At 40.9% G+C, this 15981-nt stretch overlaps 1 protein-coding gene across 8 annotated transcripts in view; it reads right to left on the reverse strand.

Moving 5' to 3' along the window:
• Positions 1-719: 719 nt before the first annotated feature.
• The window catches only part of LOC131691933 (probable nuclear hormone receptor HR38), a 392678-nt gene continuing 377416 nt past the window's right edge, over positions 720-15981 (reverse strand). For 2 of the 8 annotated variants that reach the window (XM_058978693.1, XM_058978698.1), the window contains 6 exons: positions 10760-11322; positions 9843-10023; positions 9341-9397; positions 8543-8626; positions 8272-8420; positions 720-2432 (listed from right to left, as the gene is read on the reverse strand). In XM_058978693.1, coding sequence (XP_058834676.1) covers positions 2296-2432; positions 8272-8420; positions 8543-8626; positions 9341-9397; positions 9843-10023; positions 10760-11322 — 1171 coding nt within the window. In that variant the 3' untranslated portion in view covers positions 720-2295. Of the gene's footprint in view, positions 2433-8271; positions 8421-8542; positions 8627-9340; positions 9398-9842; positions 10024-10746; positions 11323-15981 lie in introns of those variants that run through there. The other 6 variants (XM_058978694.1, XM_058978695.1, XM_058978696.1 and 3 more) reach the window with 6 other exon arrangements.

Genomic DNA, 15981 nt, shown 5'->3' on the forward strand with positions numbered 1-15981 from the left:
ATCGAGATAGAGAAAAATATCGACATAGAGAATATCGACATAGAGAGAGTTAACTGTACACTGGAAATGTCAATAACGAAAAGAATTTTATAACTTTTTCACTAACCTTATTCAATCACTGATGAAGATACTGGTAATCGAATGGTTGATATTGAACTTGAATTGAATCACCCTTTTTTACAATTTTTTTTTTCAAATCTAAAAATAAATCACTTGCACCTAAACTTTCCGACAAAACACAAGGAATCGTACAATATGCGGGGTGATTTTACTCAAACTAATGGCTTGCGCTGTGAACACAAATCTTAGCACCACGTAACAGAAACAATAAAGAAAACCACTTTTCCAATCAATCAGCCTGACACAAAATCAAACGACCAATCAATTTGTTAGCTAGCACAGAACTCTTCACTATTTTATTTGAAATTGAGTTGTAAAACTTCACTGGAAAACCAAAATGTTTGAATAAACAAAATTTTTCTACTGCTGGATTCTAGAACTTTTCTATCACACAGCCACAGCCGAATGAGGTTTGACGAAAATCTCATAGCCGACTGCGTTTTTTCAAATTTCCTAACTGTCGAATCAACACGCTACCGCAAAGGTGATGCCAATTGGATTTACAACATGCGATGAAAGATTGTCGTCAATTTTAATTAGCCCATCCCCGCAGAGATTTAAATTGGAATTTCTTTAAGTCCTAGTAGCAAATTAGTGGATTTATTTGATAAATTTGTGTATCTTGTGTTTTATACGCGATACAGCTTATTTTTTACGTTCAATATTCTTACCACTTGCCCCAACAATAGCGGCCGCGTTTGCTGGTATATTGCCAATTGCTTTCACAATCGTCTGTATACGTGTTCCTCTTGTGTGACTATACTGTTGGAAGTTGAGTTGTAGCTGTCTATTTTTTGTTTGTGTGTGTGTGTTAATATACGATTTTGTTCTGTTCTGTTTATTACATATCACATAAAATATGCTTCCTTTGATACCAAATACTAAAGACTCATCTTATCCACTAACTCTATGAGGCGCGCGTGTTTTTTATGTTCATCTCCACTATATCCTTCGATTATATATTACAGAAAACAAACTCACATCGATTCTGGTAGCGACGGAAGTGATTTTAGACTATTTACACATAGACCCGTAGATATCTAAACACGCGTTCTTCAATCTACTGATCAGCAGTTTGTTCATTTATTTCCACTAAACAAATCAGATACGGATAATTCTCCTTAATAGCCCCAACTGACTGTCGATAAATGTTTTATAACTACACACGACACTTATGATGTGCAGGATTTGATCAAATAATGTGTGTGCTTTTCTTCGTTTTAGTTTGTCCGCTACTGTTCTATTTTTTCTGATAGGGAAGTAAAATTTCGAACGGTTGGTTTGCCAATTGAAGAGACCTTAATTTTTTATTGCCAATTCGTTTATTTATTGATTCGTATATCATTGATTTTTTCTGTACATTAAATGCATTCTTTTTCGAATGTGCTCTTGTGTAATAATTCGCTTTGTATAACATTTTAAAAGACGAAATATCTGGACTATCAATTTAATACTACGCATTCGACATCAATTTTGGCAAAATAAATCAACTATGGCGCTTGTTGGTTCGATCAAAATCCTAACTGACAGAAATGAGTATCGGTTTAAAGATTGTTGCATTCGACAATCCGCGGTGCAGATTTATAGCAGTCTCAGTAGACTATGGTAGAAATCTGAACTGCGAGAGCACAAATAGAACCAAACAGTATGGCACAGCTCACTAGATGTAGGTTTCAGGGTACGATTTTGGCACCTTTCGAGTTTAGTAGGTATAGTTTGTGGCCTGTTGGGCACACACTAATCGGAAACTAGTTGCGTAGTTCGAGAATTCCGCTTGTCGAGTATCAATAAAATAAAGCAAAAGTGCCCAATTTACATAAGTGGATATCTAGCTTCTCTTAGAAATGTGTTTTCTTCCTCTCTGCTACTTTTTACATCTATTAGCATCATCTGTCAATAACTCTTACGATTAGTTGTGTAGGAACTTTGGTTGCATCATTTTTTTAACTTAAACGAAACTAAGCAGAGAGTACGAGTTATTTTCCATTTCCTTCCTTTCGATCGCTTAAACTAGTGATGAATATTCGATTCAAACAACAAAAAAAAACGAAAGCACTGGATCAAAATTTAACTAATCTTTCAAATGTCCTCGCTGAAATCGGTAATAAATGGCACAAAATTACATAACGTTAAATGACTAAATTAGCAATAGCAATTAGTTTTTTTTTGAGTTGCTTAAGAACTTTCCATTTTGAAATTTTTCGACATCATTCGTACCGTGTTTTTGAGGGCCTGCCGCTTGTTGCAGAACCAGATCCGGATGACCTCCCGTTCGTAGCCGAGCTGGTGCGCCAGGCCGGTGATTTCCGTACCTGGAGGAGAGTTGGATGAAACTCAATAAAGTATCTGACAATAGGAAAATTCGGATGAAACTGTTGAGGACTACAGTAGTCTAAAATTCCAAGAGTCCGACTTCAGGAGTTCCAAGATTTCCAAGAGTTCCAAGAGTTCCAGTAATTTCAGTAGTCTCTAGTTTCAGTCGTTCCCGTAGTTCCCGTAGTTCCTGTAGTTCACGTAGTTCCCGTAGTTCCCGTCGTTCCCGTAGTTCCCGTAGTTCCCGTAGTTCCAGTAGTTCCCGTAGTTCCCGTAGTTCCCGTAGTTCCCGTAGTTTCCGTAGTTCCCGTAGTTCCCGTAGTTCCAGTAGTTCCCGTAGTTCCCGTAGTTCCAGTAGTTCCCGTAGTTCCCGTAGTTCCCGTAGTTCCCGTAGTTCCCGTAGTTCCCGTAGTTCCCGTAGTTCCCGTAGTTCCCGTAGTTCCCGTAGTTCCCGTAGTTCCCGTAGTTCCCGTAGCTCCCGTAGCTCCCGTAGTTCCCGTAGTTCCCGTAGTTCCCGTAGTTCCCGTAGTTCCCGTAGTTCCAGTAGTTCCAGTAGTTCCAGTAGTTCCAGTAGTTCCAGTAGTTCCCGTAGTTACCGTAGTTCCCGTAGTTCCCGTAGTTCCCGTAGTTCCCGTAGTTCCCGTAGTTCCCGTAGTTCCCGTAGTTCCCGTAGTTCCCGTAGTTCCCGTAGTTCCCGTAGTTCCCGTAGTTCCAGTAGTTCCCGTAGTTCCCGTAGTTCCCGTAGTTCCCGTAGTTCCCGTAGTTCCCGTAGTTCCCGTAGTTCCCGTAGTTCCCGTAGTTCCCGTAGCTCCCGTAGCTCCCGTAGTTCCCGTAGTTCCCGTAGTTCCCGTAGTTCCCGTAGTTCCCGTAGTTCCCGTAGTTCCCGTAGTTCCCGTAGTTCCCGTAGTTCCCGTAGTTCCCGTAGTTCCCGTAGTTCCCGTAGTTCCCGTAGTTCCCGTAGTTCCCGTAGTTCCCGTAGTTCCAGTAGTTCCAGTAGTTCCAGTAGTTCCAGTAGTTCCAGTAGTTCCAGTAGTTCCAGTAGTTCCAGTAGTTCCAGTAGTTCCAGTAGTTCCAGTAGTTCCAGTAGTTCCAGTAGTTCCAGTAGTTCCAGTAGTTCCAGTAGTTCCAGTAGTTCCAGTAGTTCCAGTAGTTCCAGTAGTTCCAGTAGTTCCAGTAGTTCCAGTAGTTCCAGTAGTTCCAGTAGTTCCAGTAGTTCCAGTAGTTCCAGTAGTTCCAGTAGTTCCAGTAGTTCCAGTAGTTCCAGTAGTTCCAGTAGTTCCAGTAGTTCCAGTAGTTCCAGTAGTTCCAGTAGTTCCAGTAGTTCCAGTAGTTCCAGTAGTTCCAGTAGTTCCAGTAGTTCCAGTAGTTCCAGTAGTTCCAGTAGTTCCAGTAGTTCCAGTAGTTCCAGTAGTTCCAGTAGTTCCAGTAGTTCCAGTAGTTCCAGTAATTCCAGTAATTCCAGTAATTCCAGTAATTCCAGTAATTCCAGTAATTCCAGTAATTCCAGTAATTCCAGTAATTCCAGTAATTCCAGTAATTCCAGTAATTCCAGTAATTCCAGTAATTCCAGTAATTCCAGTAATTCCAGTAATTCCAGTAATTCCAGTAATTCCAGTAATTCCAGTAATTCCAGTAATTCCAGTAATTCCAGTAATTCCAGTAATTCCAGTAATTCCAGTAATTCCAGTAATTCCAGTAATTCCAGTAATTCCAGTAATTCCAGTAATTCCAGTAATTCCAGTAATTCCAGTAATTCCAGTAATTCCAGTAATTCCAGTAATTCCAGTAATTCCAGTAATTCCAGTAATTCCAGTAATTCCAGTAATTCCAGTAATTCCAGTAATTCCAGTAATTCCAGTAATTCCAGTAATTCCAGTAATTCCAGTAATTCCAGTAATTCCAGTAATTCCAGTAATTCCAGTAATTCCAGTAATTCCAGTAATTCCAGTAATTCCAGTAATTCCAGTAGTTCCAGTAGTTCCAGTAGTTCCAGTAGTTCCAGTAGTTCCAGTAGTTCCAGTAGTTCCAGTAGTTCCAGTAGTTCCAGTAGTTCCAGTAGTTCCAGTAGTTCCAGTAGTTCCAGTAGTTCCAGTAGTTCCAGTAGTTCCAGTAGTTCCAGTAGTTCCAGTAGTTCCAGTAGTTCCAGTAGTTCCAGTAGTTCCAGTAGTTCCAGTAGTTCCAGTAGTTCCAGTAGTTCCAGTAGTTCCAGTAGTTCCAGTAGTTCCAGTAGTTCCAGTAGTTCCAGTAGTTCCAGTAGTTCCAGTAGTTCCAGTAGTTCCAGTAGTTCCAGTAGTTCCAGTAGTTCCAGTAGTTCCAGTAGTTCCAGTAGTTCCAGTAGTTCCAGTAGTTCCAGTAGTTCCAGTAGTTCCAGTAGTTCCAGTAGTTCCAGTAGTTCCAGTAGTTCCAGTAGTTCCAGTAGTTCCAGTAGTTCCAGTAGTTCCAGTAGTTCCAGTAGTTCCAGTAGTTCCAGTAGTTCCAGTAGTTCCAGTAGTTCCAGTAGTTCCAGTAGTTCCAGTAGTTCCAGTAGTTCCAATAGTTCCAGTAGTTCCAGTAGTTCCAGTAGTTCCAGTAGTTTCAGTAGTTCCAGTAGTTCCAGTAGTTCCAGTAATTCCAGTAACTCCAGTAATTCCAGTAACTCCAGTAATTCCAGTAATTCAGTAATTCCAGTAATTCCAGTAATTCCAGTAATTCAGTAATTCCAGTAATTCCAGTAATTCAGTAATTCCAGTAATTCCAGTAATTCGAGTAATTCGAGTAATTCGAGTAATTCGAGTAATTCGAGTAATTCGAGTAATTCGAGTAATTCGAGTAATTCGAGTAATTCGAGTAATTCGAGTAATTCCAGTAATTCTAGTAATTCCAGTAATTCCAGTAATTCCAGTAATTCCAGTAATTCCAGTAATTCCAGTAATTCCAGTAATTCCAGTAATTCCAGTAATTCCAGTAATTCCAGTAATTCCAGTAATTCCAGTAATTCCAGTAATTCCAGTAATTCCAGTAATTCCAGTAATTCCAGTAATTCCAGTAATTCCAGTAATTCCAGTAATTCCAGTAATTCCAGTAATTCCAGTAATTCCAGTAATTCCAGTAATTCCAGTAATTCCAGTAATTCCAGTAATTCCAGTAATTCCAGTAATTCCAGTAATTCCAGTAATTCCAGTAATTCCAGTAATTCCAGTAATTCCAGTAATTCCAGTAATTCCAGTAATTCCAGTAATTCCAGTAATTCCAGTAATTCCAGTAATTCCAGTAATTCCAGTAATTCCAGTAATTCCAGTAATTCCAGTAATTCCAGTAATTCCAGTAATTCCAGTAATTCCAGTAATTCCAGTAATTCCAGTAATTCCAGTAATTCCAGTAATTCCAGTAATTCCAGTAATTCCAGTAATTCCAGTAATTCCAGTAATTCCAGTAATTCCAGTAATTCCAGTAATTCCAGTAATTCCAGTAATTCCAGTAATTCCAGTAATTCCAGTAATTCCAGTAATTCCAGTAATTCCAGTAGTTCCAGTAGTTCCAGTAGTTCCAGTAGTTCCAGTAGTTCCAGTAGTTCCAGTAGTTCCAATTCTTCCAAGAGTCCAAGAGTCCAAGAGCCCAAGAGGCCAAGAGTCCAAGAGTCCAAGAGTCCAAAAGAGTTCCAAAAGAATTCCTGAAGAGTTCCTGGAGAATTTCAAGTGAGTTCCAAAGGAGTACCAAGAGAGTTCCAATTCTTCCAAGAGTCCAAGAGTCCAAGAGCCCAAGAGGCCAAGAGTCCAAGAGTCCAAGAGAGTTCCAAAAGAATTCCTGAAGAGTTCCTGGAGAATTTCAAGTGAGTTCCAAAGGAGTACCAAGAGAGTTCCAAGAGAATTCCAAGAGAATTTCAAGAAAGTTCCAAGAGAGTTTGAAGGGAACTCCAAAAGAGTAGTTCTCGTAGTTCCCGTAGTTCCCGTAGTTCCAGTAGTTTCAGTAGTTCCAGTAGTTCCAGTAGTTCAGTAGTTCCAGTAGTTCCAAGAGCCCAAGAGTCCAAGAGTCCAAGAGTCCAAGAGTCCAAGAGTTCAAGAGTCCAAGAGTCCAAGAGTCCAAGAGGCCAAGAGTCCAAGAGTCCAAGAGTCCAAGAGTCCAAGAGTCCAAGAGAGTTCCAAAAGAATTCCTGGAGAGTTCCTGGAGAATTTCAAGTGAGTTCCAAAGGAGTACCAAGAGAGTTCCAAGAGAATTTCAAGAGAGTTCCAAGAAAGTTCCAAGAGAGTTGGAAGGGAACTCCAAAAGAGTAGTTCCCGTAGTTCCTGTAGTTCCCGTAGCTCCAGTAGTTCCAGTAGTTCCAGTAGTTCCAAGAGTCCAAGAGTCCAAGAGTTCAAGAGTCCAAGAGAGTTCCAAAAGAATTCCTGGAGAGTTCCTGGAGAATTTCAAGTGAGTTCCAAAAGAGTACCAAGAGAGTTCCAAGAGAATTCCAAGAGAACTTCAAAAGGGGTCCAAGAAAGTTCCAAGAGAGTTCCAAGAGAGTTCGAAGGGAACTCCAAAAGAGTTTAAAAAGAGTTCCAAGACAGTTCTAAGAGAGTTCCACGATAGCTCCAAGACAGTTCCAAGAAAGTTCCAAGAGAGTTCCAAGAGAGTTCGAAGAGAGTTCCAAGAGAATTCAAAGAGAATTCCATGAGAATTCCAAGAGAATTCCAAGAGAATTCAAAAACAGTTCTAAGAAAGTTCCAAGAGAGTTCCAAGAAGGGAATTCCAAAAGAGTTTAAAAAGAGTTCCAAGGTAGTTCCAAGAGAGTTCCAAGAGAATTTCAAGAAAGTTCCAAGAGAGTTCCAAGAGAACTTCAAGTTTTCCAAGAGAGTTTCAATAGAGTTCCAAAAGAGTTCCAAGAGTGCCTCAAGAGAGTTCCAATAGAGTTCCCATAGAGTTACAAGAGAGTTCCAAAAAAGTTTCAAGAGAGTTCTAAGAGAATTCCAAAAGAGTTCCAAGAGAGTTCCAATAGAGTTCCAAGAGAAATCCAAGAGAGTACCAAGAGAATTCCAAGAGAGATTTAAAAGAGTTCTAAGAGAGTTCCAAGAGGGTTCCAAGAGAGTTTCAAGAGAGTTTCAAGAGAGTTTCTAGAGAATTCCAAGAGAGTTCCAAGAATGTTCCAAGTGAGTTCCAAGAAAGTTCTGTGAGACTTTTAAGAGAGTTCCAAGAGTTCCAAGGGAGTTCCAAGAGAGTTCGAAGATAACTCCAAAAGAGTTCAAAAAGAGTTCCAAGAGACTTCCAAGAGAGTTCCCAGAGAGTTCCAAGAGAGTTCCAAGAGAGTTCCAAGAGAGTTCCAAGAGAGTTCCAAGAGAGTTCCAAGAGACTTCCCAGAGAGTTCCAAGAGAGTTCCAAGAGAGTTTCAAGAGATATCTAAGAGTTCCATGAGAATTGGAAGAGTTCCAAGAAAGTTTCAGGTGAGTTCCAAGAGAACTTCAAGAGAGTTTCAAGAAAAATCCAAGATATTTCCAATAGACTTCAAAAAGTTTCAAGTTTCGAGAGTTCCAAGAATTCCTAGACTTCCAAGTATTCTAAGTGTTCCCAGAGTTTAGGAGTTCAGGAGTCTATGAGTCCAGGAGCTCAAGTCCAGGAATCCAAGAGCTGAAGAGTTGAAGAGCCCAGGAGTCCAAGAGATCCAGAGCCTAAGAGTTGAAGAATCCGAGTCCAAAAATTCAATACTCCGAGAGTTCATGATTCCAAGAGTCCAAAAGTCGCAAAGTCCACGATGAGTTCAAGATTCCACGATTCCAAGATTCCAAGAGTCCAAAAGTTCAAGAGTCCAAGAATCCAACAGGTGACGAGTCCAAGGAACCGTTGATATCAACCTTAGGATTGAAATGTAAATTTAAGATTTCAACCAACCTGACGGATGTGTATTTCGCTCAAAGTGCCCATTCAGCAGCTCCAGTGCTTGAGGGGTGAAAGAGGTTCGCCTTTTCCGCTTCTTCGATGGTTCGACGCCGATAAAATCCGTCAAATGGTTCTGTCCCGATTTATATCGCGAACTGTGGCTGGAAATATAAAGGAATAAGGTAATTCAAAAACTATCCCAACGGTTGCCAGATAAATGGAAATGAGAATGAATATTTTGAAGGTGAGTAAGGAAAAGTACGGTAAACAATCAAACACATACCTCTCTTCGGCCTCCTTCATCCAGCGTTCCAGCACAGGTTTGATTTTTTGTGCACTTTTTGGAGTAATGTCTAACTTTTCAAACCTATACAGACACGTGTCAGTCGGTAACATCACAAGAACAATGGAAGACACAGTCATGTTTGTGTGTAGGTGTGTGTGTATTTTTAAAAATGTGATTTAGTGAAGTATTTTTCGGAATAAACAAAATGAAAAGGAGAAAGAACAAGACGAAACGCATTAGGAGAAAAAGTATGGAATGATTCGAATCAATGGTAATTTTTAATCCAATCAAACTAAAGTTAGTTAGCACTTGCCAATAAAAAAATTTGCCAGGACATTGAGTGAAAAATTAAACGATTGCGCAATTTTGAAAAAGGTTGAATCTAAATAAAACTAAAATCAAAACAATGCCCTGGCCAATTCTCCTAGATTTAATGACGCAAACCAAACTGCAAAATAAACGAATCAAAGCAATCAAGCATGGCAGTAGGCGTTGCTTAATGCTTGACTCTGGCATGCAGAATATGTGTGAGTACATACCTTCTCAATCCATAACTAATACAGCCTGCTTTCTGGTCGACAACACTAAAAAAATATATTTCACTCATGCTGACAAATTTTCAAGCAGTAATCTTACCTTCTTTTTAAAATAGGATACCCATAAACAAGCAAAAAAAAATAAATCCCATATACCAAGACACAAGCATAACATAATCAAGCGAGGTTACTTTAGCTATTCACAGTAGCGTAAACTACGAATTCGAAAATGAAAAATATATATTCCCTAAATACATACATTTGTTGCTGCTGGGACGAGAGCTGCGCGGCACAGTACATTTGTGCAGCAAGGGCACTGCATGGGGACAACATCCCCCAAAACATTGTTTTAGTTCCCCGTACGGTAAGGTAGGTGACATTCCCAAAAACGGTGACCCATCCAAGCAAGATGCGACGTGACAACGAACACAAAAGCCACAGTGTGTCACGGGGTAAAAGAAATTGAGAAAGAAAAAAATGAACATTGTGATAACCGATAAATTATTTCGCTTTCGCTGCGCTGATAATAAATTTGGTAATAAACAAAAGTGAAAAACGAAAAAAAATGGTAGAACAATGTCCTGGCACCGTTACTCTCATAGTGTACGTTTCGCAACCCATCAAAGTTGGCGAACGAATTTCTTGCAAAAATCGGTTTCCACAAAAATTTTGATACATTTTGCGTTTGTAAATTGCCAATCTGAGAAAATAGTTCAAGAAAACGCCATAGTAGGCGAAGGTTAATTTAAATCGAAGTTTACCTGCAGATGGCACTCTGGCTGTAGGCTGGTCCCTCTGTAACGGACAGTGCTTGGCCTACTTGGGTTTGGGTGAGACCGAGCGACAAGCGACGCAGTTTGAAGGCTTTCGCAAATTCCTTGATGTCGTCCAGGTCGATTCCGTCCACCACGTTGCAGTTGGTTTGGTTGATCGTTAGTTCGTCTGTGTGAGGAAAAATTAACAGTTATTCGTGTCGAAATTGGCTGTGGATGTTGTGGAGGTGTTTGTGTTTAGGTGTAATAATTTGACTTAGTAAAAAAATAAATTATTATTTCAAATCAAAACTGTCACAAATAGGTCCTAAATTTAAAAAAAATGATTTTAAATTGGAAGCGTCCCGGCCAGGGTTCCTCCTGCTCACAAGCCGCGCGCCACAGCCGCAAGCTGTTTTGCCAATAATAACGAATAAAGCACCGCACTTAGGCAACTGTTTAGCGTAAATTAAGCGTTAATGGAGAATGTCAAATTAATTGACTCGGAAATTGAAAAAAATCATTCCATTTTGCTGCCGGACTATCTGAACTGTTTACCGCAATATGGCAACACACAATGAGGGTTAATCATGGTGTGACATCAGCCGGCAATCGTCTTCGGATCGAACGCGTACATCTCTCTCTGTCTGTCTCCGTCACACTGATGCTCTAGCCTCTTCGTGCCTTCACGCAACGATCGGACGTTAAGCACAATTATTATACTTGAGTATCATCTGCTTATATTGCTCTAAATTAGCTATAATTGTCTCAAGTGCTGGCGCGCTCGTTCGGCGAAAGTTAATTGGCTTCCTTTGATCAAATGGTAAATGGTATGTGTGTTCGTTTGTGTTAAAAGTATTTGTATGTGTGTGTGCGCGAGTGTGTCTTATTAAAATCGGAATAAAACGGAAACCTTCTTGGCTTACTTGGTGAATCTTCCAGCTCATTGTGGTTGGAATTGTTCTCCTCATCCTCCTCGTCATCCTGGGAAAGCTGAACCGATCCGGTGGGACTGTGCTTTCGTGGCGGGGGTGTTAGGCTACGGTGTCTCTTGGACGACGAGGAACCGGAGGCCAATGAAGAGTGGGGGGAAATTTTCTGCTCCATGTCTTCCAAGGTGAGCGAAATCACGCCCGGTGTACTACTGCCGGTGGAAGGAAGGATGCTGCCGGCGGAGGACGACGAGGCACATAGTTTGTGCTCCTTTTGCAGCAGATTTTCCCCCACCGCCGATGCCGACGCAACAATAGCGGATTGTGGTGAGCCGTGTGCAGATTGCATCGAATGCTGCTGTTGGTGGTGGTGGTGTTGGTGGTGGTGGGGATGGTGTTGATGAAGCTGTTGATCTCTCGCATGATGAACCAACGGTTGGGGAGAAATGGATGGATTGAAGTGCATCGATGCGGGATGATTCTTTTGTACTAATAGGGGCGAAGTCGGGGGCGCTTGAGACTTGGTCACCGTGATTTCACCGTTCGATGTCGAGATTCTGTGGGGATTGAAAAATATAATTATGAGTAAATGAATGGGATTCGGAAATTACTATTTTAGTTGCTATTATGACATTCACACTTATTGGCAAAAATATTGTTCAGTGGACGCTGAAGCATGAACATGACGACCTTACAATTCGTTATAACTACTCCGTGACCGACCAGAACAAGCGAAATTACACAGAGAATCAGCGAATACAGAGTAGCCATCCATTCCCAATGTGTACGTTTTGAGAATTCTATACTTTGAAATGCCAATAAAGCTGCCTTACAGTAATCGGCGAATGAAAGGAATGTTAGTGTAACAAACGTTGCTATGGAGACCGTGTATACCTCTGCATCTCCACGTTTGCCGCGGGAAAGATTTTTTCTTAGTAGGATGCGGTAAAGAGTTACACAAATGTGGATTCACCATGATAGGTGATACGATCTATGCAACTCTCGGAAATGTATCATGTGTTTATTGCTCTGGGCAGCCGGCTGCCGACAATTTATGAATTTATTTATCGTTTATTGAATTAATTTGGAAATGTTCGGTTTGTGAAAAAGCAACTTAGTATAAGCAGCAAGCTCCGGACAGCCGACAGTCTGGAGTGTTACCTAAGTTTAATTGAATCAAACAGCGTGTGGACAATTTTATTATTCCTTGTTTCTTTATTCCGACGAAACACGACATTCGAAGAACAATACAATATTATGAAAAGTGAAGCAACCTCTACTGTCTCCAGACATTTATCGAAATAGATACGCTAATGTCAGTAATTAAAGATTTAGCAAGCCAAACTTTACTATTATTATTATAAGAAATGAAATGACAAACATGTACTGGTTTCTTTCTTCGCGAACCTTTGAATAAGGTACCGTTTCTTATATCATCATTATTCGCGAGCGTTGTTATTCTTACTGAAGCGCATTTAAACGGTATAAAATAAGCACTATCAGGAATCAGTAGCGTCTGGCTCAAATGGCACGTTCCCCATGTTGATCGGAGATTTGTGCCTTGCCAAGAATCGTCTTTTCATCATTTTCCTGATGGGAAGGATTGGGGAAGTGGTAAGGTTAGGGGTAAGAAAAACAACGACACAGAACAATTAAAACAGAGCATTCTGCACCCCCGGAGTGATGCTGAACGATCTGCAGGTGCTACAATAGCAGGAATAAAACTTCCAACCCCCGGAGGGATTTAGAACCTCTACTCAAACAGTGAGCGGATATATCAACACCCCCGAGGGGATATTGAGATAACAGAACGACAACACCCCCGAAGAGATATTGTCATTCAAATACGGCTAAAAAACTATAGCTCTTTACCACACTGGGTTAGGAACAAAAGCATATCCTTAAATTTCAGCTGTACATAGGTTCATCTATGTATGGAGAACCAAAAAACCGGATGCGCAATTCCATTAATACAGGGCAATTGCATATCAAATGATATGATGTTCCGTAATCGGATTCACAAAGATCACATGAATAATACTCAGCGCGCTGAATAGTAGCCATGTGATAATTGAGTTTGCAATGTCCAGTCAGTGCCCTGACCAGAATATTGCAGTTGTGCTTGGAAAAATGCAACAAATTTCTTGACATTTTCGGACTCACATCCGGCAGAAAAGCCTTTGTTTGAACGCAAGTTTGCAAGCTACGCCAATGGTTGGCATGTTCGACTGCAGCCCAAGAGCGAATCTTGTGCTTTATCCAACTTATTGACAGTGGTAGAACTGGTTCTGGACCAACGAAATCAGTCGCAGCGCCAGCTCTAGCCAATTCGCCCGCCCATTCATTTCCAGTAATACCGGAATGACCGGGTACCCATAGAAGGTAGATAGCATTTGAAATGCTAAGTTCTTCGATTTGAGTTCGACATGCGAATACTAATTTCGATCTCGAATCTGCAGAACTAAGTGCTTTCAGGGCAGCCTGACTGTGAGAGCAAAAATAGATTCTTTTACCGCAAATTCCCTGTTGAAGTGCGGATTGTACGCCACACAGAATCGCAAAGATTTCTGCTTGGAATACGGTACAGTATCTACCAAGCGAATGAGATTGATTTAATCTCATCTCATGACAATAGACACCAGCACCGGCTCGGCCCTCCAACAAAGAACCGTCCGTATAACAAACTACGTATTCTTCAAGTTGTCGCTCCATCCAGCCAGACAGCCATTCATCACGAAGAGGAATTCTCACATTGAAAGTTTTAGAAGGAAAACTACATGTGAGTGTAAGGTCACTGGGAGCAAGTGTATATTCATCCCAAGTAACCATTTGGGGCCACAGTCTTGTGTGGCTAGTTACACGATCTATTGGGTTACTGTTCCAGAGCCCAGTAACCTTAAGACGGTATGCACAAGAAAGTGCTTCTAGTTTCAGAAACACATGTAGTGGTTTTATGTTCAAGAGTGCCTCGAGAGCAGCAGTAGGTGTTGTCGAGAACGCACCAGTCATCGCCATAAAGACCACCCTCTGAAGATGGTTTCACTTTGATTGGATTGTCATGACTTCTCCCTTCTGCCACCAAACAAGGCACCCGTATGCCAGTATTGGTCTAACTAGGGTTACCAACGGTTCTTATTTTAAAGGACATGTCCTTACTTTCGAGGTTTTTGGAAAGCGTCCTTATTTTACTTCAAATGTCCTTAATTTTAGTCTTAAACCTTGGCATATACAGGGTGGTTCAACATGAAGTTTTTTAACAGGCATTTTCCAGTAGTTAACGGGTACTAACTGCAATCTGTCATGCTATTGTAGTTTAGTATTGTTTGCCATTTCATAATGGAACGACTTACACTGACTCACCATCTTCAAATTATTCAACTATATTTCGAAAATCAGCGATCTATGGGAAATGTGTTTAGTGCACTCCGACCATAATATGGTCGACATAATCGGCCAACTGACTCAACTATTCACCATACAACCAAAAATTAAGCGTTGTAGTTCCCGTTATTGGATGATTAGCGAAAAAATCGACCACATCCAGCACGCAGTGAAGAAAACATAGCGGCGGTAACATCCCCAAGCATTGGAAACCAACATTACACGAGTAATTAGCCAGATACCACTTGAAATACTCGAATCTGTCATCAAAATTTTTGGACCAGTCGAATGGACTACCTGAAGCTCCAACATGGTCAACATTTAAAAGAAATTGTTTTCAAACAATAAATGGCAAAAAATGTTCTTTTGATTGACAAATAAACAATTCGCGATTTACTACATTTTTCAATTTTTTTACTAGATTAAAAAAAACGTCATGACGAATCACCCTGTATTAAATTATTCAGATCAACTTTATTCCAAAAGAATCAACTTCTTCCAGCGATTTTTTTTTTGCAATACATGCTCACTGCGACTCATGGCAACCAAAATTTGTTTTACTCAGAAGTAACCGAAATTTGGTGGATAGCTCAATATGAGGTTTGGCCAAAGTTCGGTATTCGCACTACACTATTCTAATTTGTCTCGATTGAGTTACTACGTCCCAGTTCAACCGCCAGAATTTCGACTATTTTTTCAGAATTCCGGATCAAGTGACATAACTGGCAAAACATTTGGCAGGGATGTCCTTAATTTGCTCTCAGTCTATTTGGTAACCCTAGTCTAACAATTGTTGTGTAGATCCACTGAATGTACTTGGGTTTGAGTCCCCAAGATTTGCCGAAAGCCCGTCTACATTGGCCAAAGGCCATGCAAGCTTTCTTGATCCTGAAATCGATGTGAGCTGTCCAATTAAGTTTTGAGTCGAGAATTACCCCAACGTACTTAACTTGATCTGCGACAATAATTTCAGAGTCAAAAAACTGCAATGGACGAGCTCCGGTTGCAATCCTTCGTTGCGTGAAAAGCACCATTGAGGTTTTATTTGGATTAACTGATAGCCCAACATGAAGACACCACCGCCCAACAACACATAAGCCTTGTTGCATCAAATCAAAAAGTGTGGTAATGCAAATACCGGTGATAATAATCGGCGAAACCATACGTCGGAAACTCAAGCTCATTTAGTTTTCTCAACAAGCTATCGGCGACAAGGTTCCATAGAAGTGGTGACAGCACACCACCTTGAGGACATCCGCAGACACTCAGTTTCCTCATCTCTACTTGTCTTAACGATGAGCACAGATGTCGGTTGCTAAGCATTGCGTGATATATGAAGGTACTCCATGATCTCGTGCTGCTTCCAAAATGGATTCGAAAGACACGTTGTCAAAAGCACCTTCAATATTGAGAAAAACTCCTAAACTTGATTGCTTTTGTGAAAAAGCTTTTTCAATGTTGTAGACAACATTGTGTAACAGGGTGGTAGTAGACTTCCCCCGCTGATATGCATGTTGCATTGCATGCAGCGGGTGCTCGCCCAAGCTACCATCCCGAATGTAGTGGTCGATTAAACGTTCCACTGATTTGAGAAGGAAGGAGATCAGACTGATCGGTCTAAAGCTCTTTGCCTCCTCATAAGTGACGCTGCCACCTTTGCGAATGAATTTGACAGTTATTTCCATAACTGACATACTTCAAACCCGCCGGATGCAGCACGGCCTCTAGGCTGGTTTTGTCCGGAGAAAGATAATAGAGTTATCAACCTCCTAGTGGACCAGAGCCAGTTACTGGGGAGTTCGCCCGGCTCTTCCCAGGCTCCGTTCGCCATTGAG

Source organism: Topomyia yanbarensis, chromosome 3 (genome assembly GCF_030247195.1).
Source record: "Topomyia yanbarensis strain Yona2022 chromosome 3, ASM3024719v1, whole genome shotgun sequence".
Lineage (NCBI taxonomy): Eukaryota > Metazoa > Arthropoda > Insecta > Diptera > Culicidae > Topomyia > Topomyia yanbarensis.